The sequence below is a fragment of the Mycteria americana genome, chromosome 1 (assembly GCF_035582795.1).
Source record: "Mycteria americana isolate JAX WOST 10 ecotype Jacksonville Zoo and Gardens chromosome 1, USCA_MyAme_1.0, whole genome shotgun sequence".
In the NCBI taxonomy this organism is placed as follows: domain Eukaryota; kingdom Metazoa; phylum Chordata; class Aves; order Ciconiiformes; family Ciconiidae; genus Mycteria; species Mycteria americana.
This window is the reverse complement of record NC_134365.1, coordinates 146,942,415-146,969,108: the sequence shown is the minus strand read 5'-3', so window position 1 is coordinate 146,969,108 and position 26,694 is coordinate 146,942,415. Positions and strand designations below refer to the sequence as shown.

Sequence of the window (26,694 nt, the reverse complement as noted above, 5' to 3'; positions counted from 1 at the left end):
GTTATACATTTAACTGGTCTAAAAATAAAACCAAAATTGAATGTTTGCTAAAGACAACTGGGAATAGACTTAAACGGTTTTCTAAAGTGAATCAAAGCAGAGTATAAGCAAATTGTCAGAGAACTGCCTTCTTTACTATGCTGCACAGTAGTTTGTCAGAAGGGAAAGGAAATGGTGCAATACAGAGATTACGATTTCAAGAATTCATAGTTCGGATATATACATAATGTGCTTGCAGATTAAATGTAGTATCTCATTTGTCAGGGCAAACGTTTTTAATATATTTCAGCTTTATCTTGGACATAGGTACCTAACCTTACCACTAGACAGACCAACCTATACTATGGCCTAGCGGACAGAACTGGTTGCTTCCATGGTTGAACAACACTTACAAGACACTTGCTTCACTAAAGAGATATATGTAATGTATGTACGCATACACATATATATACATATGTATATACAAACACACACAGCAGAAGAATGGATCATTTAGTTTGTAACTGGAAGTTAGCATGAACAGACCTTAAATCTTAACTGCAGTGCTTACAAAATCCTTTAGATAAAATTTCACGTAGCAAGGTAAAGCTAATTGAATACAGGTATGAAATGCCTTATTTCATCTTAGAGAAAATAATCTATAACTATTAGTAATAAGTTGCAGGACAGAATTTTAGAAGACTGTATTGGGCAACAGTTACTCCATCCTAAAATATGACAAGAAAGGGCAGAGAGTCCTCCTGCCATTTCTTGACCTGCAGAATAGTATTCCAAATATTGTTGCCACATTCATAGCAATACTAGTTTACTTTTGGGATTTTTGATTAAACACTGATTTCTGTTGAAGACTACACTAAATTTGGTTAGTAAAGTACTACCAGCACTAATTTATTCAATATTGCTAGACTCAGGTCTACTCAAATAAGCTGTTGCTCCAAAGAAAAGTAACTGGAAATGGCAGGACCTTTTCTCTCCTACAGTCCTTCAGGACAGGCAGCAAGCTTTCACAATTTTAAGCAGAGCAGGCTTTGATACAACCCAGAATCCATTAAGAAAGAAAACTACTCACAGGCAGAACATTTCCTTCAGTTGCATCTGACAAGAAAGTTCTGGGAGCTCATAGAATCATTATAACAAGAAGCAAAACCTAATACAGCAGGACATATTTGATAGGCTGGCAGTCTCTATAAGAAGGATATGAGGAACAAAACCAAACGCTTTCAAAAAAGCTTCCACAGTTTTGGTCTGGGTCAAACTGTAAGCTGGATAAAAGATGATCAACTCTGCAGGTTTTTCGTTGGAGAATATTCATTAAGCTATTTTTCACATGCACAAAGAAAGTGAACCAAATGCCATTTTGAAGAATTTTAATCTTTTGAGACTTCAGTGGAATCGGCTGTCTAGACTACAGTTGAGAAGATTTCATGTCACTGATTTTTCCCTTGGGTACAGAAAGAATACTTCAGTCACATAACCCCCAGGAAGAGAGAAAGGAACTTTTCATGTATAAAACCTGCTTAGAAAGAAAAATCCCCAGAGAGGAAAGTGGCAAGCAGCTTCAATATTACCATTATTTTACTTAATACTGAACATAATCACGTTAATATAGACCTTTCATTCAAAATTCCATTTAATTAAACCCACAGTAAGGTCAAGATTCTAATGAGTACAGTCTATACCCACAATCAAGTGTTTAAGATAAGTCTGCTCTTCGTTTAATGTTCATTAACTTATCCTACACTATTATGATTCAGTGTTTCTCTTATTAGTATTAAGTTAAACAATTTCTTATAAATGTTAAGAAAAACTATTATGCTTAAGAAATTGAGTCTTTCTTCACAAGATTTCTAGTTATGTAGAAACGAAGATGGACAGCATGCTCAACTTTTCTCATGGGATAAAGATGCTTATACATATTGACTAATCTTAATAATTTTGATTTTCCTACTTTGTTAAAAAATAGCTTTTCCAAATAAAAATCACTTACTGTGGTAATGTACCGAGAATGAAATTCAGATGCTTCTTTTAAAAATGATAGGCCAGGATGACTATTCACCACATCCTACAAAAAAAAAAAAAAAGGAATAACAACATCCCAAACAGTATTCATTAGTGACTATATAAAACAATTAGCACAGAATAGCACATCTGCTTCCTTAACCAAAACAGTTCAAATTAACTACCACAATCATTAATGATAACTTCATTTAGAACTGCTTCATGTAAATAACACTGCTGACTTTTTAAAAATAAAGTTATCTTTTAAAGAAGCCAGATAAACAAAAGCTTTCCTGTATTTTAGATGGGATGAAGATTTTGAACACTGCTGACCATTGTAGCTTGTAATTCTGTGGCTGACTGATTCAGTAAAAGCCAATTTAGGTTTTATTCATCCATTAGTAAAGGTGGTGGTTGCTGCTCTGAGAGAAACTGTATTAGGTCTTGAATTCATATGCCACTTTGCCTGCCAAAGGGCCCCCTTGACTTAAATAACTTCAACTGCTTTTCTAAACCATAAGGATTCCGATACATGTGCTATTAATGCAAGCAATTTTAAATCCATGCATCTTGCTGTAAAAAAGACCTCACCTTACATAAAATGATTAACTGTAAAATAAGTCACTCACTAGCATCTCAGTGGACCATACAAAGTAAATTACACTAAATATTAATAATAAACTTTAATGAAGACCATGAAAAAGTATGTTTAGCTCAAAAAAAGTCAGGGCTTTGCCAGGTCATCATTTTGTTGTGTTTCCAGAACTAGTTTCAGTTGCAATTTACTTGTAAAAAAGGAATGAAGTCTTCTTGCACCAAGTAGTTGCATCCAGGGTTCATTAGAAGATGAACAAACTTTGCAGCATCATCATAGCAAGTCTGAAGTATTCTGAAATGTAAATATTCCCATTTAATACTCTACACAGAAAATTGCTCATGCTACCTTGCTCTAGGATGCCCGTGCAAGGCCTATGAAACTGCAACCACAACATTTAATTCTAAAGCTAATTAAAAATGTCAAAGTACACTCCAAGTGAACGTATCAAAGCAGTACTGTCTCATACATTTACGTTAAAGGAGGTGGGTATACCATGTTATCGATTACATGAAAGGACTGGAAGAAGTCCTTTCTTCCAGTTAGAACTGGAAAAAGAACTAGAAAGAAGAAAAAGCATTTTGTCCAGAACTGATGTCTACAAGTTAGGGCCATGGTTTTCACTTTTCCCATAAACAGCCAGTCATTTACCAAATGCTTCAAAAATCTATAAACACTGTAAATAAAGATTTGTTTGTTTATATTAAAGCGATGATTTACTTACATTTTCCCAGGTACAAGTTTGCTGTCAATGGTTGATTATGGGAAAGTTTTTTATTCCCCTTTACAGATTGCATCTCATTCAGAGCTTAAAAGATCACATTTCAATTTAAAAATGCAGTACTTAAAAAGTAATCTACTTACTTCCGCCACATTGCAACAAATTTGTGAACTGACACGTATCCTGTTCGTTCACCTCCAGCACAATAAAACAAAGGACCTTTCCAGTAAAGTGGGCATTCACAAGCCTAGAATTAAAGTATACGTCAAGTCAGTTCATTGATTGCTTATTTGAGAGTTACTCCCTCATTTATAAGTCTTTCAAAAATTAAATTTTGCAAGTGTTAAGAAGAAAACATTAAGGCACAGATTTTTTAAAACTGTTTCTGAAACCAACTGCACCCTCCAAAATAATTAATTTTAAGCAACTGCTTTAGGCTGAAATCCAAAAGCGGAAAGCAAAACATAGGGCAGCTTGCAGCATTCCTAATAGATGAATGCAGTCACATGCCTGCTCTGTCCAAGCAGCTGAACAGAGTCCATGCTAATAAGCTCCGCTAAAGGGCTGGATATCTTTAAGCTGAGCTCAAGACAGTGCAAACAGTTACACAACTTCTGAACTGGAGCTAGTTTACATTTGTCTGGCTCAGAGGATGGCTCAACTCATCTGCATCCTTGCATATGCATGTGCATCTTCTATCCAATTTTGAGTAGTAGGCTAGCCTTCCCTGAGCAGCAGTACCTTGCTTCAGAACAGCCAAAAGTTACACCTTCACAGCTTCAGTGCTCCCACATATACCTCCAGTGCTGCTTCTGTGTCTGCTCCAAGCTTCCTCAGTCATAACAGCTAAGTCCCTATCTCGCCTAAAACTGGCTACAACTTGGAGTAGTCAAACATGGCAGCACCTCTGAGAATCTCACATGGATCTCAAGTAAGATCGTGAATACTGCAAGATGTATAAGGTCACTGGAGCAAAAGGACAGTTACTTCTCATGCAGTAGTTTAACCAGTACTTTAAAAAATAAGAAAAAGTGAGTTTGACAAATACTGTCCTCAGACTGAGAGGCTTTTCCCTACGCTTCAGGAGGGTGCCTTTCATTGCTGAATTGTAGGTGACTGGACCCTTCCACCTTTCTTGCTGAGAGGCAAGGGTGTCTCCTGCTGTGGAAAGGAGCTGTGGAAGGTGGGAATACTATCATTCAACTTAGCAGTTAAACGCTTCTGGTGAGGCAAACAAGGAGTTTCTGAACCCCCAGTCCTGCTCTTGTGACAAGTCTTTGTTTCTATTTTCTAGACCCTGGACTTTAAATGCAAAGTGACAGGAACAGGGATGAGAACCTGATACGCATTACCAAGACCATGACTTGCAGTGATATTTCAAGCATTGATTCCATATAACAAAATGGAAATTTAAGTTTAACTAGCTTATTGTCCATTACACAGAAGTTAAAAAAATATTTGCTGCTTTCTAAGCTCAGTAGTTTGTCACTCTACCATAACTCTAAACTAGCTCTTCAATAATAACTAGAGGGCTATAATCTCAAGTTACCAAACCATTCTGTCTTTCAGTATCTTTACAATGGAGGTTCATGACACTGCCAAATGAGAAAAAACAGTGTGGATGCCTGAAAACAAGATGCATATTAACAGTGCTTTTGTCTTAAGTCTGTTGGTCAATACAGAACAACATACAAAGTGCCCTTCAATATTTGGTTGTTTATGCAGCTAAAAAAAATAGTTCAAGCTTTGTTTTAATGTTAATTTCTTTTTGTAAGCAAAATGTAGGGCCATTTGAGACATAGTTAACACAAAGATTTCCACACATAACTGTGCTATCAATGTTGAATATGATGTCTTACTGGTACTACTGTGTAGGAGATGAAAACACATAATGCAAGAAAACAAAGCACACAGAATTCATGTTTCCTTTCCATAGGTGTACAGTACTAAAAGCAGACAGCCAGCAAGTTCTCACCTTTGCAACCTTCCCCATGTCTTCTAACGTTGCCCTCTCATTTGGAAACTCAGAGAAAGTTCTCTCAATTTTGGCAATCACAGCATCTATATTCACTTTTTCCTTAGGACATCCTCGAGGAAAATAGAAAGTTGGAATGTTTTGACTAAGTGATGGTGGCAAAGTTTCTTCCTTCTTTGTCTGAACCTAAACACATAATACATATTTGACAGTCAGGTATAATGAAATCATGTATAATAGTCAGCTTTGGATGACTTGAATCTCTTGGTATTGTATGTTACAACACACCTTCAAAAAGATTTCTGATGATAGGCTAAATAAGCTATTTAAGAATGAGAGCACATTGGAAAAATTCATGAGTATTTCCAAAAACTGTCATTTAGAAAGACTTAATTTCTAGATCTTTCTAAAATCTTTCTAAAATCTTTAGAAAGATTTAGAAGGATGTTAAAAATTTAATAAAAACAACTTCAGTCTTCAACATATCCAGTTTCAAGATTAATACACTAGACAGCTTCTTGGAGACATCTGAAATAATTCAGATTATCAGTTTCAGAAGAAAAAAACTTCAACTTCTAGCTTAACAGACAGGTCATGAAAGAATGTACTTTTGAAATATTTCTAGTTTTACAGCTTCAAACTTTTGAAATAAGCATGACAACTTTGTTACAAATCACCAATCTGTTTCATTTAGTTACAGTGAAGATGGTTTGGGGTTTTTTTTTTGATCCTAAAAAATGCTTGATTTTATAAAGGTAGTAAATGATTCCTGCAGAGGGATTTTTTTTATAAACTATCCACACTTACGGTATGTGAGCTTAGAAATCTGTTTCTCAAGAACAGTAACAAGAGATATTATTTTACTGAAGCTAAATGCATTTAAATAAGAAGAATTTACCATGTACATGGTTTCTAAAAGAAAGTCCAATAAGGCAGAGAAACAAAGATAACAAGCAAAGTAACAATAGTTATGTGGCAACTCAAAATTAGCAATTAAACATGAAGTCTTTCATCCCAAGGCCACTGTTCAAAGGTAAAAAACAATGGTTAATGCTATAAGGTGGCTCATCCTAGTGTTAGATATGTTCAAGATCCTGAATTCCATCTCATTTCCAACCAGAACTGGGGGCAAAAAACAAACCCCAAAAAACCCCCCGAAATCCCAAACCCTCATTTTACTCCTTATCACCTTTGTCAAAGTGCCTGTAAAGATACCCAGCTTTCCTATCACAATCAAATCCTTCCTTAAGTCAGTGAAAGAACTAGGTGCTTACGGACAGCAGATTTTAATTTGCAGGGTTGCAACCCAGAAGCCTTCACTGGAATGCTACACATGCTAAAAAAGCCGGAATCAACCTTTCTTTCCCATCCTCTACACTTGAGCCAGCATTCCTGTTCCCAGCTGCAGAATTACCTCAACAGAGTTACAAGTTTTATTTCATAGAGGAAAGAGTTACCTTGCATCTGTGACACCTGAAGTAAATATCTGTCATTTTCTAAGAATCCTGTAAATTAAAACTTTTGATACCTTGTCATTAGTTTAGTGGTCCAGCTAATGAGGCATGAGCTCAGAACAAGAGTGCCACCAGGCATCAAGAATCCCTTCCAACTGTGGACTTCCTCCAAACTTTTGGGAAGAATAAACATAGCAACATTTTATTCTCTAAGTAACATTACAATCAGAACTACAAATAATGTATACAATTGGATTAACACCTTGTTTCATTTTAGAAACCCAGCATCAGCACTTTAGGAGAGCCCTAGCAGTTACCCTATGCAAAACCAGACTAAAGACCTGTTTCTTGGACTGGTACCACACAGTCTGATAGCTAGCATGCTTTTAAGCACTGGCAATCAAACCACCTTTTACTTAACAGAACCAAATTTAGCATCTCAAACTTAACAGAATCAATTTTAATTTCCCCATTTACAAGATCTGCCTGGGTAGCCACTCCCACATGAGCTGCTCAAATTGCCACCAAAGCAGCGGGTGTTCCAATTCTTCAGAGATGCCCGATGAGGTGTGCCTCATCTGAGAAAAGGCTAAGTGTCCATTATGGACTACTAATGTCCCCTGAATGTTTCAGGTAACATGAGGTAAATCAGTATTTCAAGAAAATGTAGTAGAGACAGACAAGGCATTTTAAAAATCCACAGCTAGGAAAATTTAGAGCCTCAGATTACAAAAAAAGTTTCTTTTAAAAGGAAAGGTGGGGGCAGAGGGAAGACTACATTGGAAAAGGTCCCAAGAGAAGAAGAAAGGCTATCAATGGAACTATTTGTTCATCAGAAACTTTATATTTTCTCAGAAACTACTAATTTACTTCAGATACCTCAGAGTACACAATAAGTGATTTCCATTAGCCCAGGTTAAAAGCTGTTCTTAAATGGATGTGAAGATCTCAGTTCAGGATTTGTAGTAAGATCTATCCTAGTACATGTAACTTCCTTGGGTGTTATTTAAAAGGGTTATACAATAAAGGGGTTTTATTTATTTATTTTTTAAATCTTTTTATCTGTTGTAAACATGTTCCAGACCATGATTATGAGGAAGAAGTTAAGCAACAGATTCAGAACTAAAGAGACTGGTTAGGTAAATGAAGATTTTCACTGTAACTTGCCAAGAAATAGCACAAAAAAATAACATGCTTGGAGGTAAGGGTAACAGCTGTATAAGCTTGAAAATAACTCATACAAGCAGATGTGTGCTTCAGTGTCAGGACTGAATGGCGCATTAGCCTTTGCAATAACTATATGTAAAGTCCAGAATCTGCAATTGTATTGTAAAGTTGAGACTGCAGTTTAAGTTTTACATAAAAGACAGGAAGTGAGGATTCCTTGAAAATTCCTTGTTTGTAATAATGTAAACAAACTTAACGCAAGATTTGTCTATAAGAGAATTCAAGAAAACCTTTAATACATAACCAGTTTTCATTCCTGACACACACAACCCTAAGGACTGTCCACACTTACCCAACACTTATTTGCCTTGACTGTTACAAAGGAGGAAGTGGGAATTTATATCCCAATGGGGTCACTGTTCAAAGGGAAAATTTTATTTTGCAACTCTCCAGATACTCTTCCAGCTGTTGCTAGTGAATGGAAAATAAAACCATTATAATAATTACAATATAATGATATGTTAGTAAATACCAGAGAACATGGATACACCTCACTCCAAAGAGAGAATTTCAGTCTTCTGGCTAGGTAGTTGTCTTACCTCTACCAACAGATGAGTTGCACTCAGCAGTTAACTTGGTTCTAAGCAAAAATGAAGACAGTGGGGATTTTAAAATGAGGTGCCCTTTCCCCCTCTCTCTCAACTGAAAGAAGGAAAGAGCTGACACTATGATAGAGTTGTTCAATGACAGGATGTATTTCTGAAGTAAAAAGAAAGGGGGTGCTTGTGCCCAGATATTTTAAGACTGTATACTCAGTCAAGTCTAGATCTACATCTGCACATAGAGACTACCACCCAGAAGTACTGAACCCCACAAAGGGGTTGAATATGTGGATTCAAATGGAAATGACTGAAGCCTCATTTAAAAAGGACTTGCTGGAAAAGGAAACAAGGCACATAGGTTTATGAATGTAATATTTTCAGACAGCTTACTGATTAAGACACAAGCTCATTGAACTAATTTGATATTTGCATTGTTTTGACATGACTACAGAAAAAGAAAACTTCATTCAGAAACACTGATGCTTTTTAGCATCTGACACCAACATTTGTTATGCCTGTTTCTCTGAAAAAAACATTTAAAACATTTACAGAGTTAGCGTTCAGCTCTTGCTGTATTATTTGACATGAATTTCCATAAGGATGTCCATATTAGAAAAAAGTCAATGGAATACATACAACAGGGTCAAGACAACAGGTCCCAAAAAAATTTCTACCTCACATTTACGGCCAATTTCACATTAAGTTTTTACTAAGAAGTGATACACCACAATCCCAAATTAAAAAAATGGCATTAAATACTGAAAATAGTATAAAGAGATTTTTACCTATCGAATAGGTAAAAGTTTGGTTCAAATCCTTAGGTTAACTAGGGAATTAAAAAAAAGGAATGTTGCAATAGTTTTCACATGTGCAATGCATAAGTTAATCTAGTTCTTAGTTCTTCAACAGACTGGGTCTTCCATTCTTATGTATCACGTTTTATGCTAACATTACCTGGGTAAAACAAAGTGCATAATAAGCTAAGAGGATTTTCTGCAGAGGTATGCTATTCAGGCTTTTAAATCCTAATATCCCTGCAACCACCCACGTACAATGCTCATAAACCACCCAACAACAAAAGCAGATATTGCATGAAGTTCCCTGATACACAACAGAAAAAGGAAGTCAACGTGGAGACCCAAAGGGCAATAGGATAGTAGTGATGAGACCCAAATGCTGTTTAGCACATGAACTTGAAAATTCTAAGCTTATGCTACACTATTTTTTTTAAGTGACAAGTATATCTCCTTTATTAAACTCAGTAAGTTCTTACAGACTCCAAGGTGTCCTACAGCCTAGCAAAGTTAAATGGTAATTGTGAATGTAAGAAAATGTTATCAGTAAGCAGGCTCAAAAGGAGTACCTGACCAGCCTTCCTGTCTCTCTGTTCTTTTTATAGCCATCGGTCCAAGTCTGACCAATAAAATCTCAGGCATATTTCTGCTTTAACTTACTATCTATTTGATTGTGCTGTGAAGCTCAACGTTTCCCTCCAGATAAGCAAGTGACATGGATCAGTAGTTTTATGGAATTTAAATCTTGAAAACACCAGGTAAAAGATTTATGCTACTATTGTCTAGAAAAGGGTTCAGTCTCATTTGGAAGGAAAAGACATTAATTTAGAAAAATTTATTCCAACACCTCAAATATTTTGGTGTGTTAAACTGCCTTCAAAAATCTGTTTCTGGATAGGTAAAGTAAGCTTATTACCAGAACTTCCCTCGGGGCAAGCCCAGAGAAACACCTCTTCGGTAACACCAGCTCTCTTGACCTTGTGGTAGACATTCAGATTTCCAATTATCTACGTTAAAGAAGTGATGTTTTCTCCTTGGTCTCTGTATGCTCTTCATTAGCCTCTTTCTAGCCAAACTAAAAAGACAGAATTATTACTCCAAGAGTTCACTGGCTGTACTACTTCCCATTCAGCTTGATATGCTCAACAGTATTTTTTCCTCCATGAAAGATGATCCTTTGACAACTTAAAGCTTTCAAAATTTGTTTTTTTCCAAGGTAGAGTTCTCTAAAATCTAGCTATTGCCCTGAAAAACAGCTTGAAAACAGTAATTTAATCTGAAAGCTTAATAATTAAGTTTCACAGCACAGCATAAGGCAAGCTACACCACAGTACACCTGCATCTTCCCCCACTCCCGTATATAGCATTTACTGACCCATGTGTCAGTACTAGTGATAGCGAAGCAGTACGGTGAGTTACCTCAGGTCACCAAGACACCGAAAAAGCAAACTTAAAAAAGCCTATTTGTCCTCATCCCATCTCACACAATTGATTCCACTTAGAAGTAACATGGCTCTGATGATAACATAAGGAAGATTAGAGGCATGCTATGGCAGTATTGTTTGAAATAAGCTTACATTACGCTTAAAACCATGCTAAGATTGTGATTCATCTTGGCTAACTTAACTTTAAGACATACGTGAACGATCAAGCTCAGAGAGACACCTACAGAGAACGAACCTATACTAAAGACAGGTGTCAGGGTACATATGCATAAGTCTTTCCTCTGGCAACAAATATTTTAGTCCCAGTTGCTTCTTCCTATCCCAGACTTCAGTTTGCTATCCTTCAGTCACTGTCTGGCAGCTGTTTTTGGATGTGCTATAGATACTAATTTTATCACACATGCTCCTCTTTCCACAGTAAGAGATAAACATCTATTAATTTTAACCCTGATGCAGTTTTAGACTAGCTTATTTTTGCTGTTAGCCTTAGATCAGTTCTCTGATCCAGTTTGGTCTGTAGTAATTTAAAATTTGCACTATAATAAGGGGAAGGAAATAGCAAAATTAATACACTTTTCCATAAAGTTCTAGCCATATAACATTAGAAGAAAAAAAGTACTTCAAACTATGCTGTTTCTGACTTTATACATACTGGTCACTTGAATTAACACAAGGGAGCAGGGTTCAACAACCCTCCCCATGCAGTCTGTGTTCCAGTTACCAGTTCTGTGTTCACCTTCAAATTCCAACCAAACATGTTGGGAGCCTCCTGCCTGTGCGCCAGGTTGTGCACTCATCTCAGTTTTACACAGACTGATGGCTATCATTCATCTCATTTATGCACATTCTTGGCAGTTTACTCTCAAGCCTATTTCTGTGCAAAAGACTATGGTCATTTGGTTTTGTGATTCAATGCAAATGATAATCCTCAATGCTAAGCCAACTTTACTCCAGAGATTGAGCCATATACTGCTCTGTCCCATTTTGGCAGAGTTAAAGTGCCCTGAGTTTCTGGGATTGACATGTTCTAGCAAGCAGCAATTCCATGAGCAAATCAAAAGAGATTCAGTGAGGTTTAGAGCAGTCAGGAGTCCAGGATCCTTCTTCATGTTACAACAGTAAGAATGAAGTGTAAGGAAGAAGACCCTAGACTTGCACTACAACTTGCAGAAGTACTCAGAGGAATATGATGGAGTTAGAACTAGGGCTCCATGGCCTAAAAATATATTCCATTTCTTATTGGCTATAAGCACATAAAATCAGCTCTAAGTATGGAAACCTTTTGAATATTTGGTTTAACTATATGTCAAGCTCATTGTGTTCAGAAGTTCAGAGTGCAGACAATGTTGCTGGAAGTGGAGATAAAGCAAATGGAGACTTTAACTGATCTGTTCCCTCTTCTGTCCACTGACAACTTGAGTCAGGCAAATCCCTTCCTGGTCTGGCAACTGGCAGCCAAACTACAAATAGAAAGCTCAGAAGACTTAGCTGATTTGCGTGCGTTTTGGGTTTTTAAAATCACTGAGTATCAAATTCTACTGTACCTTCAGTGCAGTAACTCACTAATAATGTGATCCCTGTTGAGAGCAAACATCAACTTCAACAGCAAAATACCAATCCTTCTAGAGTATCCCTGGCTACCAAGTGGCAGGGATAAGAATCTACATTAATTTTACAATTTAATGTCGGAAAAGTCAGCTTAACAACAAACTAGAATTCATGTCTATTTTGTCACTGAAATACCATTTGTATGGTAACCTCTAATTTTGAGGTAAAAAAGATTGTTAGTTGTTTGCTACCTGAAGCTAATTTCTCCCCTTATTTTAATTCTCAAGACAACAGAGTAAGTAGTAGTTCAGCTAGTTACTCTTAATTGCATGATAGCTAGGGAAAGAAACACCCCACCCAGTTTCAGTGAAATTGCTGTAGTAAAGGCCATCACTGGATAGTCTTGAAAGTCTTACTACAGCTTAAAGAATTCTTTCAAAAACTTTTGATAGTGGCACAACTATCAGTAACTTTTCCCCCTTTAACCAAGCCATATTTAAACAGCCAAAATGTGCCTCAAAAGAAAGCCACTGAAGCCTTAGTATTTCAGCAGAGCATGCAAACTTTGGAACATCTACACAAACCTATTTGGGATAGTGTGTTAATTCTCATGTAGGAGGAGACGGTAGGTAGCAGCATCCAGGAAAAGCTTCCACCTGGAACTATGAAATACATTCCATACACATCATCTTGCATATTAAAATTAAAAACACATTCAACTAAAAGCATGTGTAAACGGTCACCACAGACAAGTCATATTACATGCAATAAACAAGCAAACACTAGAAAACTTTCAAATAGTCAAAAACTAATTTTTACTAGTTCAGTGAAGACTGAACTCTCCCTCTAAGATAACTTAGCATCACTTTTCTGCATGATACCTAACCCAATCTCCTCACTTTCAGTAATATATATGCTGCACTAACAAGTCTCTTACCCAAGTTCTACAACTCTAATTTTGGAAATACCAGGATTCTCCTGATTTGCAGTTTGGTATAGCTGACAGACAAATCATGCAGTCCTGCTGGGAACTGGAGGACACTATTGCTGATACATTACTGCTGTAGAAACACCTCCAAACATGGCTGCATATGTTTGGTTTTTTGTACAGTTGCATAGAGCTTCAGCATCAAAAAAGTTCCAGTTACGCAGTTAGAAAGAGTTTAATGATTTATTCAGAAATGCCCTAGGGTGGGGATGGAATGGAAAAAGGAATAAGTAGTCACCTCCCCCTCAAAAGCACGAGCACAAGAGACCTTTGCCTATTATGCATGTCCATCAGTAACTTGCTTTATTTGTTGGCAAAACTTTTACCAAAGGCTTTAGAGGTAGGAATAGCTCTAACAGTTCACTGTGGCTGACCAGTGAAAATACTTTTTGTCTCCTCCACATGCCCTGCTAATTTACAAAAGGAAAAAGGTACACATTATAAAATGGAAAAACAGCAAGATTCTTCAGAAAAAATATACCCTGTGAAAGGCAACTTTTTCTACATTTTGTGATAAGACAGAAGTGGTGCAAAAATATTAGTCACTGGCTGTGAGTTGTTGTCAAACAGCTTCCATTTTATGAATCACGTCAAATCAAGTATCCCAGTCACTAACATACCCAGTTTGTCATATAGTTGCAGCTTTCTCGGAAAATACTCCAATCGTAGGTTAAATCAGTACTCCTATTCTTTACCAGTATATTCTGTTACCCCAACTGTTTTCAGCAGACAAGATGGTAAGACCCTCCTAGTACATGATCATTGTGATTGTACACAGCCAATGGACCACACTGGGACTCACTACCTGCAAAGGAGTCATGACTGCCTAAACATCATTTTAATGGGGAAAAACTGACAGTCAGTTAGTTACACCTGAGGCAATTCTAACATTTGTCTACGGAAAACAGCCCTTGTCAGGACAGGCCATCAGTTCAACATCAAAAGTAATAAATAGGGCTAAGACAGACATCCACTTAATTCTTAAACTCTGCAATAGCTTCTCATCCTTCCATGTTTACAACAAAACAAGTTTCAATCACTCAATGCAATTGAGCTTTGGAAAAATCCACTCCAAGAAGAAAAATATCAACAAGCTCAGCCTTGTTACTGAGCTGCAGAGTCAACAGTTGGAGCAAGCATTCTGTCTGGCAATGCCCCAACAAATTCTGATTTGGACAATTGTGAAAGTCTCTTATCCCTCTTACCCTGTAAAAGTTGAAGGATATTTTATATGAAAATGTGCCAAACTGTTTCAGGCTTTCTAGCATACCAAGTACTACCGTCAACAGTCATAGAACATCTACTATTAGTAGCATTAATGATTACAAAGGTATGGGAAGGATGTTAAAATGGAGAAAAGGCTAGTGAAACTCTTATTCCAAGGGAAAAATAAATCAATCAGAACTCTTCAATGTCTGAATTGTTGGGTCAAAAAACAGCTGCAGAGGGAACTGACATCTAGACTCTTAAATCATGCATGCAAGTAAAGTAAGCTGTAACAAACTTGTACCATATTGGCTTTTCTACAGAAACAGTACCCATTGCATAAATTTATTACCAGCCACGAGCAGGTAAAGAAGCTGCTACCACAGGGCAGCCCATACATTTTAAGCTCAAACCAGGAGTCTCCATTGCAGAAGTGGTAAACAACTACCAGTTTGCTTACAGCTTCCTTTAAGAGGCTAGAGCTTAAGACCTGGCAAACCATTAGCAATGGACCATTTATGGAAAACCTCTCATCTTAACTAGCCAGTCTCAGCAGGCAGCTTAGATAGAATGAAAATATCTTAAATGTTGGCATCTGCTCCAGAAAATTGGCATTCTGTCAGCAAACTAGCATCAAGTGTAACTATTAGCTACAGTCGGAATGAGATTTCTATCCCCCTGCCCCCGCAAACACTTGGGTTTTGTTCTTTAACAAAAGTGTTTGTGTGCCTGATGTAAAACTATTATGTAAAAATGGATATTGGGTCCTCGCTCTGTGGTGTTAAAAGGTCTCCAAATGATGTTAAATTAGGAAATTGATGCTAATAGGAAAGCTGGGCTGCCAGAGACATCTATTACACAACCTACTTCTGTGACTATAGTTGTAAAACCAACTGCCTTGCTTAAGCTTTTTAAAATTCATTTTACCTCAGAAATGGGAATGTTATCTTCATGACTGGAAGAATCAGTGCACTACAGCACAACCACACACCAGCCCAGCACACATTAGCACCTACAGGCTCTGTATTCATTACAGTCTTGAACGTGCCACAAGCATGTATGAAGCATTTCAGTAACAGAGGAATGCAAAAATGATCAAGAGGCACTAACGTCTAAACTTACTTCACTCAGAAGGAAAGCCAATCTTGTGAGGCACTGCAGAAGTTGAAGAATAGTTCTCATCCAGCTGACATAAATAGCATGCCTAAGCAGCATTTAGTATCATTAACAGGTGGTCATGGAACTAGCAGTTCTACATTTCCACACTGAGGTGCAACGCATACAACTACAGGAATCACCAAGTAGTAACAGCAGATAAAGGCATGATGCATTAGAAGTATCAGAAAATATACCAGCACTCAGTTCTGGCACTAACATTCAGAAGATTAAGTCAAGATTTAGGACAGCTTCCCCCCCCCCCCCCTTTTTTAAGTCATCATATTCAGCACAAATTTATTTGACTTTTAAAACAGTCTAGTTTTAAAGTTAGAACTCAACTATTCTACAAGGTGATGTGGCCTCTAAGTAGCAAAAAAATACCTATTTACCTAGTTTAGCTAACACTGAGTTACATGGGTATAAGCATGTCACTGTACACAGATGCATTTTATTCTGTTATCATTCTGTTTCCAACTTCAGATGTATTTTCCTCACATAGCCTGGGTAATGAGGCGCTTATATTCCAGGTCTGACAGGTAGGGATGTCACCAGCTGTTGACTAAAACTCTGCTCAGCTATCAGCAGGTAATAAGCCTTTCAGTTCACATCTTTAAGTTGCCAGTACATTTGACATGGTGATAGTTTCTTCTCCCTCCAAAGTTTCAGAGATATGGATGAGCAAAATGGACATGGTGCCTCTTAAGTGCTGCATTTCCAGTTCACTATATTCCATAGGTGTTAAATTACCTAAGAAAGGTCTTTCTAACAGGCAACATCAGGAGGAGAGAGACTGAAGCTCCACTGAGTTTTATGCAGAGTTATCTATTAAAAAATTCAGTTCCCTAAAGTAATAGAGAACATTTCAACACTTGCGTATTGTTTTATCTTACTTTTGAGAAACCAATCTTTCCAGAAAGCCCTACTGTGCTCAGTTTTATCAATTTTCATTAATGCAACCACTGAGGAACAGCCTGCTCCACCACTTTCCAGAGCCACCCACCTCACTACTGGTCGTCTATTTAAAGATTTTCATGAAACTTGATTTGCTACGCTCCAATGACCACCCCTTCCAAAAGACAGGGGATTACCTACACAGATTACTTACATGGCTCTATGCAAAAAGCCACTGCCTTAGAATTCCTAGAACCTGTGGAAGACCCAGCCACTCCAACCCACCTCAGAGCAGATGTTGAGCCACATGTTATCTCATCCACCACCATTACTCATTTTTTATTTTAAGAGGCTAGCTTTAATAGCACTACAACTCTTAAGGAGAATCTGCCATTTGTTTAACAAGTTCTAGAAACTGCATGGATATGAAAAATAAGAGTGTAGTAAAAGTATAGAAAAACAGATTGACTTCCATTTCTGCTTGATTTTAGCATTCTAATTTTACATCATATTCATGAACTGTTCCATCTGAAAGCCAATATTACAGTGGTATAGGAGGTTGTAAACTACAATGGCAATGAAGCTTAGCAACTGAAATGAGAAAAATTTTTCAAGTTATCCTACAAAAGCTCTAAGCAGTCTTTAATATCAACATGAAATTTCTTCAATGATTATGTAGATGAAATAGCTATTATTTGAAATGCACCTAACCCATGAGGACAACTTGAAATTAACATTAACATGAAGTGTCAGGTGAAGAATGTTCATCTTCTATACCAACAGTTATCAGCACTCATATTTTGGTTTTTTAAGGTACTTTCAAAAAGGTCTCCTTAAAGTCATGAATTTGAAGTGAAGTACCATTTAAAAAAGGAACCTCGGATAAACTACTTGATATCAAGTTGAGCAGAGACAGATACCAGATTTTAGTTCTATACTCCTATTAAGTCTGTTTTGCCCACAGAATTTTGTCTGTAATATAATTAAGTGGTTTAACATACATTATTCTACAATTGCCATTTATCTAAGTAGTGCAAGTCTGGTTAAAAATGAAAAGTATTTGTTCATTGTCTGTAGGGTAAGTTTATAGCCAGCAGCATGCTAAAACAGAAAAAAACCCTACAGAGTAGACAAACTGTTTTCTGAAGTACTCAGTTGCTAGTAGATATGCATTACCATACTACATTGAGATGTTTTCTAGCTCAACAGAAAAAAGCCCTGTAAAAGTGCAAGTGATCCAACTATCATTTGATGAAAGACGGATCAAGTTAAGGGGCACCACACAAGGTAATAGCGTGTTTGTTTACAACAGGATGCCATGACTAGACTAAACTTGCCTCATGCTCTGAGGTGCCTAAATATTAACTGATAGTGCTACTTTTAGGTAATTAAGATAGTATTTTCTTTTCCTGCTGTCTCTAGTCAACAAATTTTCCTTCTCTGTCTCCAGTTCAGCACAAAAGATTCAAGCCGTAAAATCCTTTCATTCACAAGTTTAGGCTGAATAGCATAAAACAGTAGGGTCAGCACTTGCATTCTGCATTGCCCAAAGGAATAAACATTGCTTATGTAGCTCAGCTGAAACAAATTTGAAATAATAAAGTAGAAGACAGAAGGCTAACATATTTTTAGGGTCATAGGGCTCTATGGCCCTCTCTTGAAGGTCACCTGAAAGGGACACTAGTGCACTGAATTAAAAATTAAGTAGCAGGCTATATTTAGAATGATTTTAAAAGCCAGAAATCCTAAGATAACATAATTTTTATTCAAGTGCTAAGCTTTCCTGAATTAAAAAAGGGTAAAAAAAGTCACACATACCTTCACTGATATACCTTTAGTACATGAATAAGAAGTGAGGGTGAGGTAAGGACAAAGTGAATGCTTTCACATACCACCAAAAGCCTTAAGTTACATGTGTTTGAGGAAATACCAACTTTCAGTTTCTCCAATAAAACAGTTGTACATTTTTCCCCCTCCCAAAAGATAATATCTTTGAACATTTACTCTGTAAGTAGTTTTCCTTCTAATTATATGTTTCAAATGCTTCTATTCTCAAGTATGAACTCAGTTTAAAATGGTGGATTTAACTCACTGCTGCAAAACAGCAGAGCCACACGTGTGAACCACATAGCAACAACTGATCTCATCCAAATACAAAGTCCAAAATAAAGATAATCTAAAGGAATTCAGGATCATCATGTAAGTATGAAAGCACCTTTTAACATAGTATGTTTCAGTTAGTAAAGTTAGAGCCTATTTCAGTGTATTTTATTTACCTTCAGTAAAAGGTAAATTAAAACCCCTGGGGAAATGCATGCAGATTATGATTATGCAGATTAAGGAAAACAGTCTTTAAAAGTCTAATAGCATTAAGCGCATCAACTTTCAACTGCATATGCCGCTGTGCAAACATTGTACTTCATCTATGCTTCATGCTTCAGTAAACTCTCCTCATTTTTGGTTAGCAGAAAACTACCTACATAGTCTTCTAAAACACAGAAAAAATCATATATGGAACAGACTACTGAAATCCCGCTAGCTGAGGAAGAACTTGCATGTATTTCCTGCAATCTGCGTGGTGGTGAAGGTACAACTGACAATAATAACTTAATTGTATAAGAACTGAAAGACAAACCTGGACCTGCTGAAAAGCTTTCAGTCTCTTCTTGAATCTAGAAGGTAAAACAAAATCGCATCCTCGAGCTAGCAATGCCAACTCCTTTCTTAGATCAGGATCTTGCCGCAAAGAAATCTCCTTTATCCTCATGCTTTCGGATTTCATATAATGTCTCTGTGTGCCAGTCCAGGCACTTGAGTCCCAGTAAATAGCAGAGCTGTTGTATTATCACACAGTGCCACTTAAAGCAGCAGCTGCGCCCGAGTTCTGTGATATTATAAGAGAGTCAGCTCAACTTCGCCTGCTCCATACATTAAAGGGAACTTGGCTGGAATCGCAAAAAACAGATTGGAAAGTCACTTTGGGGGCCTGCCCTTTCGTACATGCATTCCAAAGTCTAAATGGGACAGTATGGAAAAAAACAAACCTGTTTGGAGGAGCATCTATAAAAGCAGCTTCCAATTTTAAAAAAGCAAGCCTTAGAGGAATGCAGAGAGGCCAGCCGTGGTCATTTTGTAGCTTCCTCCTCCTCCCATCCCCCTCAGCTTTTCCTTCTGTCACAAAACACTCACTGTCTAGCTTCAATGAAGTACCTCGCCAAAGGATAAGGCTTATTACACAGCAATTAAATTCCTTTTAACTCTTCAGTCCTTTAGCAGGAACCCTATTACGCTGGGAAAATGAAGGCAACGACAGAAAAAGCTGCAGACAGACTTTCAGACAGTTTCATGAAATAGTTTTTTTTTTTTACATTCATCTAGATCTAAGTTACTGTATCATGAGAATCTAAGCATTCAAGTGCTAAGGCAGAAAGTGGTAGCAGAAATGAGGCAAATGTTACCACAATGAAATGCTGCTTTAAATCATGTTTTACAAAAAAGCTACATTAGAAATATCAAGGATGTAACAAAAACTGAAAAAAGTTCACAGAATACTTTTCTTTTGCTTAAATAGGAGTTTTATAAACATTAACATCCACATACTAGATTGCATACCTGTCACATTTCAGTAGCACTAAAGTTAGTCAGCTACCGCTCTATTTTCAGTTTATTGAATCTCAAATACATTGTATGGGAGGGTGAGGCCATGTTTTAGTCCACAGCAATCAGCTTCTCAGAAAGAGAAATCTGATAAGCTTTTGTGGAAATTAAAGTGACCTTCTGCCCTTCCTCCTTTATGGTTTTAGGTACATTAATTGATAACTGGTGAAGTTTTCACATTTTAAATGGGTATACCTTTATCATAGCAGTCTTTAGGAAATGCTACTATTCTGATGAAGTTTTTTTCAAATATCACCATTACAGCTATGGGTATGACAACTCTTGCTATTCCAGATCAAGCTGTGAACACTCTTAGAACCCCCAAATTCTAATATGTTGGTATGTTGCCCATTTATTATCGGTACCTTGTCATGCACAAGCTTAGTTACTAACAGCTCTGGCCAGTCTTACTCTGTTTTCATCCCTCACACTTTAAATAAGGCCACTTTCTTGATTACGCAAATATGTACACAGCCCAAGAAACACTAAAACAACTCTTTCACCACTAAGTTTGAGATTTCTCTTACTAGACTGCATTATTTTATCTCCACGCTGTGTTATCTATAATCTTTAGCCCTATTCATCCATTCATAGGCATGCTGTCATGTAACAATATATTAAAACCCACAGTAAATATCCTTGTAAGATTAAGAAAAGGAAACTATGAAAAAGTACTAGTGAAATATGATTGGTCTTAATTGGATCCTTTTTAGTTTATCACACACTCTTAGAAAGTAAATGATGACACAAAGCCTGTTTTCTTGTTTTTAATTTAGTATCCAGTTTTCCCCACCTGCTTCTTTATTGCAACTTGTTATGAAGATATTTATTTCTTTCGGAAGTGGGAGAACAAGAAAGGAATTGACAAGGCAAGAGTCAGACATGTTGTGGTTGGCATGACCAGACTAGCAAACTGCATCAAGCAAAACTGGCTGTCACTCACTGTCTTTTAGGAAGATCAAATCAACTAACCTGTGATAACCCTTGGGCCACAGGGAAGCCAGCAGGGAGCTGGACGCGCAGCACACAACAGCAGCATGCCTGGAACTTGAGACGAAGGACTGAGGTGTTAGAGTAGGAGAAGAATCCTACTCTGGCAGCAGATACCCGTTCCAGACCAAGATGTTTGGGGAAGGTCAGGAAGGTTGTATTGCAAGGCAGACTGCATTTCAGGTTAGGCAAAATAGGGCTTACTTAAAGTAAGGAAAGGTATTTCCTCACCTAAATTGCTTTCTATTTTCACCCCTTTTCACCAGGAGGTGTGCCGCATTCACAGTCTTCTTTGAGGTGGCTGTACTATGTCATTAAGATGACTGACTGCCACATGGAGAGCTAACTTAGAAGACTGGACCTCCAGTTCACCTGAATCTGCTGAAGGAGCCACAGTAAGAAATCAATGTTCTGAACTCCATGTTGGAAAAAGTTGCAGATTTCCCGCCTTTTTTCAAATGGAGCTCAGAGTCCGTCACCACTTAACCAGCATATTATGTTCAGTATTTTGAATATTCTATATTTCATTGTCATAATATTACTTCACTGCTGGAGGTAGATGTTAAGTCAATCCCATTGTTAGCCTAATATTGTTGTAGCACTATTGTCACTAGTCTGGTTTAAAACCTATTGGTTGTTTACATACCTGTATGCAGTATAGTTGTCAAAAGTTCACAGGTTGCAATAAATGAAGAATCTATGTGCAATTGAGCATTTATTTGCAGTACATTGTGAGAGGTAAGTACACTGGCAGCTATTAATCACCTCCTTTTCACCATCTGAATGGAAAAGAATTTGTATTGCCGCATTTAAGGAGATATAAGCATTTGTAAAGCAATGTGGTCAAGAACCCCCTAAGATCTGTTTTAAACTTTTCAGTCATGAATTAGCCACAGGGGAAAGGGAAAGTCAGCTTCCACCCAGATTGAACTAGGAGTGTTCAGGTATAGTGTTACATTTATTCTAAATCTGAATTCTCTCCAGTGAAAGCTATGGCAAAATCCTTTCCTGGGTGAAGGGCTGGATGCCAGCCATGAAGCTGTTCAAGTATCCTGGCAGCTTATTATTAGCTAGATAAACAGAGGGGAAGATGCATGCTCAGAGCTTCCTTCCAAAGCTAAAGATATACACTATGAATGGATCTGACTCAAGGGACTGTGGCTAAAGAGTTTACCACTTTAACAGAGATCTGAACATACACAATAGCAATGTAATATTTATATGGCTTTAACACAAAAGTATTCAAGTGAGACAAAGATGAGGATTACTAATATCTTGGGTATCGTCGAGGAAATAGAAGCGTGAGTAATACCTCAAAAAACCTTAAGCATTTGCCTACAAAAATGCAATTTCTTGTCAGAAGCATACACTGACAGTAGATTTAAAGTCTAAGATTATGGAAAACTAACCTCTAGTCTTTGAAAAAAAAAAAAACATCCAAGCATTAAGTTAAATATGTAATAAGATGTATTCAGCCATACAAAACCTGGGGTCAGGTTGCTGGCTAAACCCTTAGTTGCTGGGGTCCAGTCTTCAACCCAGTAACATGTCAACCAAGATGACAGAAAGCCTGTTTGGCCTTTGGAGACAGTTTAAATAAGGCTGAATGAGCAAACCCAATGGCAACAGTGTGAACCCAACAGAATCCCTCAGCCTGCGATGCTGCAGAAATTAGTGGCTCCTGGGTTAACTCTGGAAAGAGAACTGTCATATCTCCACAACAGTCAACTAAAGGGTTATGCAACTAGAGTAACCCTTTCAAAAAGAAACTGATTAGCGAGGGGCAGAAAAGAGCAATTAAGATAACTGAGGCAAGGTAGCATCTTTATCAATATAGAAAAAAGATGAAACAGCGTGACTAACTACTAAAGATATATTTCAGATATTTAAAGTGGAAAAAATGCACTATTAGTACAAGCAAATAGTTCAGGAAGATATATATTAAAAAAAAGAAGTCAAGCAGCTAACAATGCTAAGTAAAACACAGCTACTGTGAGGCAGGAAAGACAAAGAAGAAATTACATAAATATACCAGAAGACAGACAAATGAAAGCAGCAATTCTTTGCTAGACTAGGAAAACAAGCAAACAATACAAAAAGTCCTGAAATACTGGGTTCATTTTTTTCCTCAGTCTTCACAAAAGTTTGTGACTAGACTATCACCATTATTTAATATTATCAAGAGTTATTTCTAGACCAGACAGTCCATACCTGGCCTTTGATCTACTGAAAGGTGCTGGAACTAGATATGCCCCATTATTTGCATAATTAGACATTTGATTGATAATTATTTGGTTTCCAACTCAGACCAGAGCTCCACAGTCAGACTGAACTTCTAAGAAATCTACCCCAATTTCTGCAAAACGTATTGCATAATAGTAGATGCAAACAACATCACGCTTCAGTAAACATAATGCTCTTTGAGTAGATGCATTATTTACACTAGTCTGCAGATGTTTAATCCTGCAGACCAGTGGTAGCCTGTGGATCATTGTTGTAACAGCAGTTCTCAAGGTACTGAGTAAAAACCAAGGGGAAAGATTAGAAGGCAATGTCCATCTCAGTCAGATTTGATTTTATGACCTACAAAGTGAGAAAACACAACTTAGGCAGGCTTGGTAGTATCTGCAGTACCTTTCTGCTTAACACTATAGATAGCAACATCCAGTGTTGACATAGTCTAAATAAATGAATGAAGAATGATAGTGATTCTCTTTGGAAAGAATTCTAAAACTCCTGCTCAAGTCTTCAAAAAGGCCCTTGCAAGGGAAAAACCTCTTTAGAGCAACGGACTAAAGTCTCAGTTGTCCAAGTGTGTTATTTTATGTTATATGAGCAATAAACAAAACATTCCCCTTCTCGGGAGACTACAGTACATAGCAAGATTTACTGACCTTGAATTTTAGTAGAGCAGGTACTGTAAAACATGAAATGTCTAGAGAATGGGAAAATATAAGAATAAATGGGGAGTAGCAAAGAAAATTCTGCTTTTTATCCATATAACTGCCTAAGCAATCAAAAGAATATTAACATCTATTGACAAGGTGACCCACTCGGGGGTGGGGGGAAACCCACTGATACCAATTTTTCAATACTGAATTCATAAATATTGATTTTTTATTTCCCAAAACCCCTGACTCTATCCTGAAATAAGGATGCATAAGGTTGAAACCTATCCATCCTTATACTGATGGATAAGGAAAGGGATTTAATGGGATCCCAAATAATCAGTTTTCCCAGTTCTTCAGACACTTACCTAACTTGCTACTTGCTTCTTGCTAGTAACTTCCCATTTCTAACTGCTCTGTATGGGAAGAGAACAAGAGGACAAGGCACTTGTGAGCTGGACAGAATAACCAAGTATTACTTATCCATCCCTAACTCTCCTTTGGATGAGAGTCATCCCTTTTCAGCAGTACATTGACAAAACCCAAGGGAGACGAAGTCTAAATCACAGAAGGAATCAAGTTACTATGTTCATACCCAGCTATCAGCTACCAAACTGATTGTGTTAAAAGTTATTGACAGCTTTTTGAGTATGGTGTGCTACACTGATGAACTGCTAGATGTTGTCACTGTGTAGTTAAGAAATCTACCTTCACAGGTAGAAACTGATCCTTTGGCCTTGGAAGGAAGTTCATGTGAATCTGGGTCTAGATGCATTTTTTTTTTCTTGGAAGATGCAAAGCCTCCCCCCTAGAACATGCAGACAATTAAACATGGAAGTCTTGCATGTGCATGCCTTCTCTAATGATTATTTAAATTTTCGAGTATTCTTGGATTAGACAGAGGAATGCCTGGAGGTTCTTTCCACAGTTGCTGGGAGAAGCAAGGAGGCAAGACAGTGAATAGGAAGCAAGACAGTGAATAAAAAGACACCAGTTAGATGTGAGATATATGGTCATGTTGGTAGCCCAGGAAGGATGGGCTGATCAGATTCTCTGCGCATTACCAAAAGAATGCGATGTATGTACACCACGCCATGGGCTGTTATCAGATTATAAGCAAGATAAGATACATGTCACCTTGCTATGATTACACTGCCTGGACTCCAAAGACATAGCATGGGCCTTTTTAGATTGCTAACTGCATCTGGCAGCCTAACTTCAGCAAGCGTCAACACTAGATACTATAAAATTGAAGCCTGACAGTTAATGGATGGTTTATATTCCTTTCAGAACAATTCTCATGTTCCCTGCCATCTTGGGAAAACATTATCAGTTTACATTTTATTTATCTGTGTATAGCATAAACAAAGTTTTAATGGAAACAGGTTGTTGGAATGGTGCTCTACAGATGGAACCTATTTACTATTCATGATCTTCAGATGACTCTATTCATCAGATCATGAAAACCAGATACACCTGAATTGATGCTGCTGAGGTGGCTATTAAACAGAGAAAGACATAAAAAAAAAATCTAGTATGGATTATACAAATTAAAGTCACACTTGCTCTAATAAGATGCTGGGTTTTTACATTTTAGATGAGCCATGATGCTCGAGAGACTATCCACAGAGGAAGCTACATCCACAACATACACATTTGTAACTTTACTAAGGTAAGCCTCTGAAGAGCAGAATAAGTTGAAACGAAGAATCAGTTCAGGCTGATTCAGAATGCCACTGAGATTTTCCTACAGCAGATAGCAGCTTTTATAATGGAGTCCAGTGTTATGCATTATTCAACTTTTCAAAGTCATACAGGCCATTTTGGATACTTAGTCATTTCTAGATTGGTATTATTTACCTTGTGTCACCTTAATTTAGAAGTTGACAGAGTAATCTGGTATAAAGAACATGAATGACAATGTTTTATAACTGTCCAGCAACTTATTTAAACACTGTACCAACTGTTCAGTACTTCATCATTTTGACATGAACTGAATTTTCAATTAATCCTTTCAAAAACACATTTATATCTTGGAATTTCATAATTTCCAAACTAGAATGAGTGGTGTATGAAAGTACAACCACTACTTTAATTCCAGCATCACAGTCTAACACAACATGTAATTTAGTCCCTGAAATCACAAGACAATAATTTTGAGTCAGTGACAGCTGCAGGACAGCTTCTTGCTTATGCTTTCGCTTGAGATTTCCCTCCCTGAAGATCGTAAAGCAAACCCAAGAAATCAGGAAGCTTAAGATACAGACCTTGTTCTACAAGTCAGTCAGTGAGATCACAAATTTTAATTTACCAACCAACAATAGGATTTCTGGTAGAACTCCTATAGAGACTTACTCTTGAACTAACACTACTGTGTTGATCATGAATCAGTACGAAATCATTGCTGATACAGGAAACGGAGAGGCAACAGAAACTATACTGGTTTCTACAGAGCTAAATGAAAAGTCATGCACTTCCCAACTTGCAAGCAGGGTACACCGGTAAAGGACAAAGCAAAGAAAGAAGGCAGAGTAAAGAGGCTGATCACTGATAACCAACTGAACTTTAGTTTCCAGTATGATAACTAAAGGGGCAACCATTACATATGAAGAAATAA

At 37.3% G+C, this 26,694-nt stretch overlaps 1 protein-coding gene across 3 annotated transcripts in view; it reads right to left on the bottom strand.

Annotated features, from left to right (window-relative positions):
* The window catches only part of PPP2R3B (protein phosphatase 2 regulatory subunit B''beta), a 52,459-nt gene that overhangs the window by 15,869 nt on the left and 9,896 nt on the right, over positions 1-26,694 (bottom strand). For all 3 annotated transcript variants that reach the window (XM_075523138.1, XM_075523151.1, XM_075523145.1), the window contains exons 3-6: positions 5,290-5,475; positions 3,458-3,561; positions 2,785-2,887; positions 1,988-2,062 (exon numbers count right to left, since the gene is read on the bottom strand). In XM_075523138.1, coding sequence (XP_075379253.1) covers positions 1,988-2,062; positions 2,785-2,887; positions 3,458-3,561; positions 5,290-5,475 — 468 coding nt within the window. The remainder of the gene's footprint in view (positions 1-1,987; positions 2,063-2,784; positions 2,888-3,457; positions 3,562-5,289; positions 5,476-26,694) is intronic.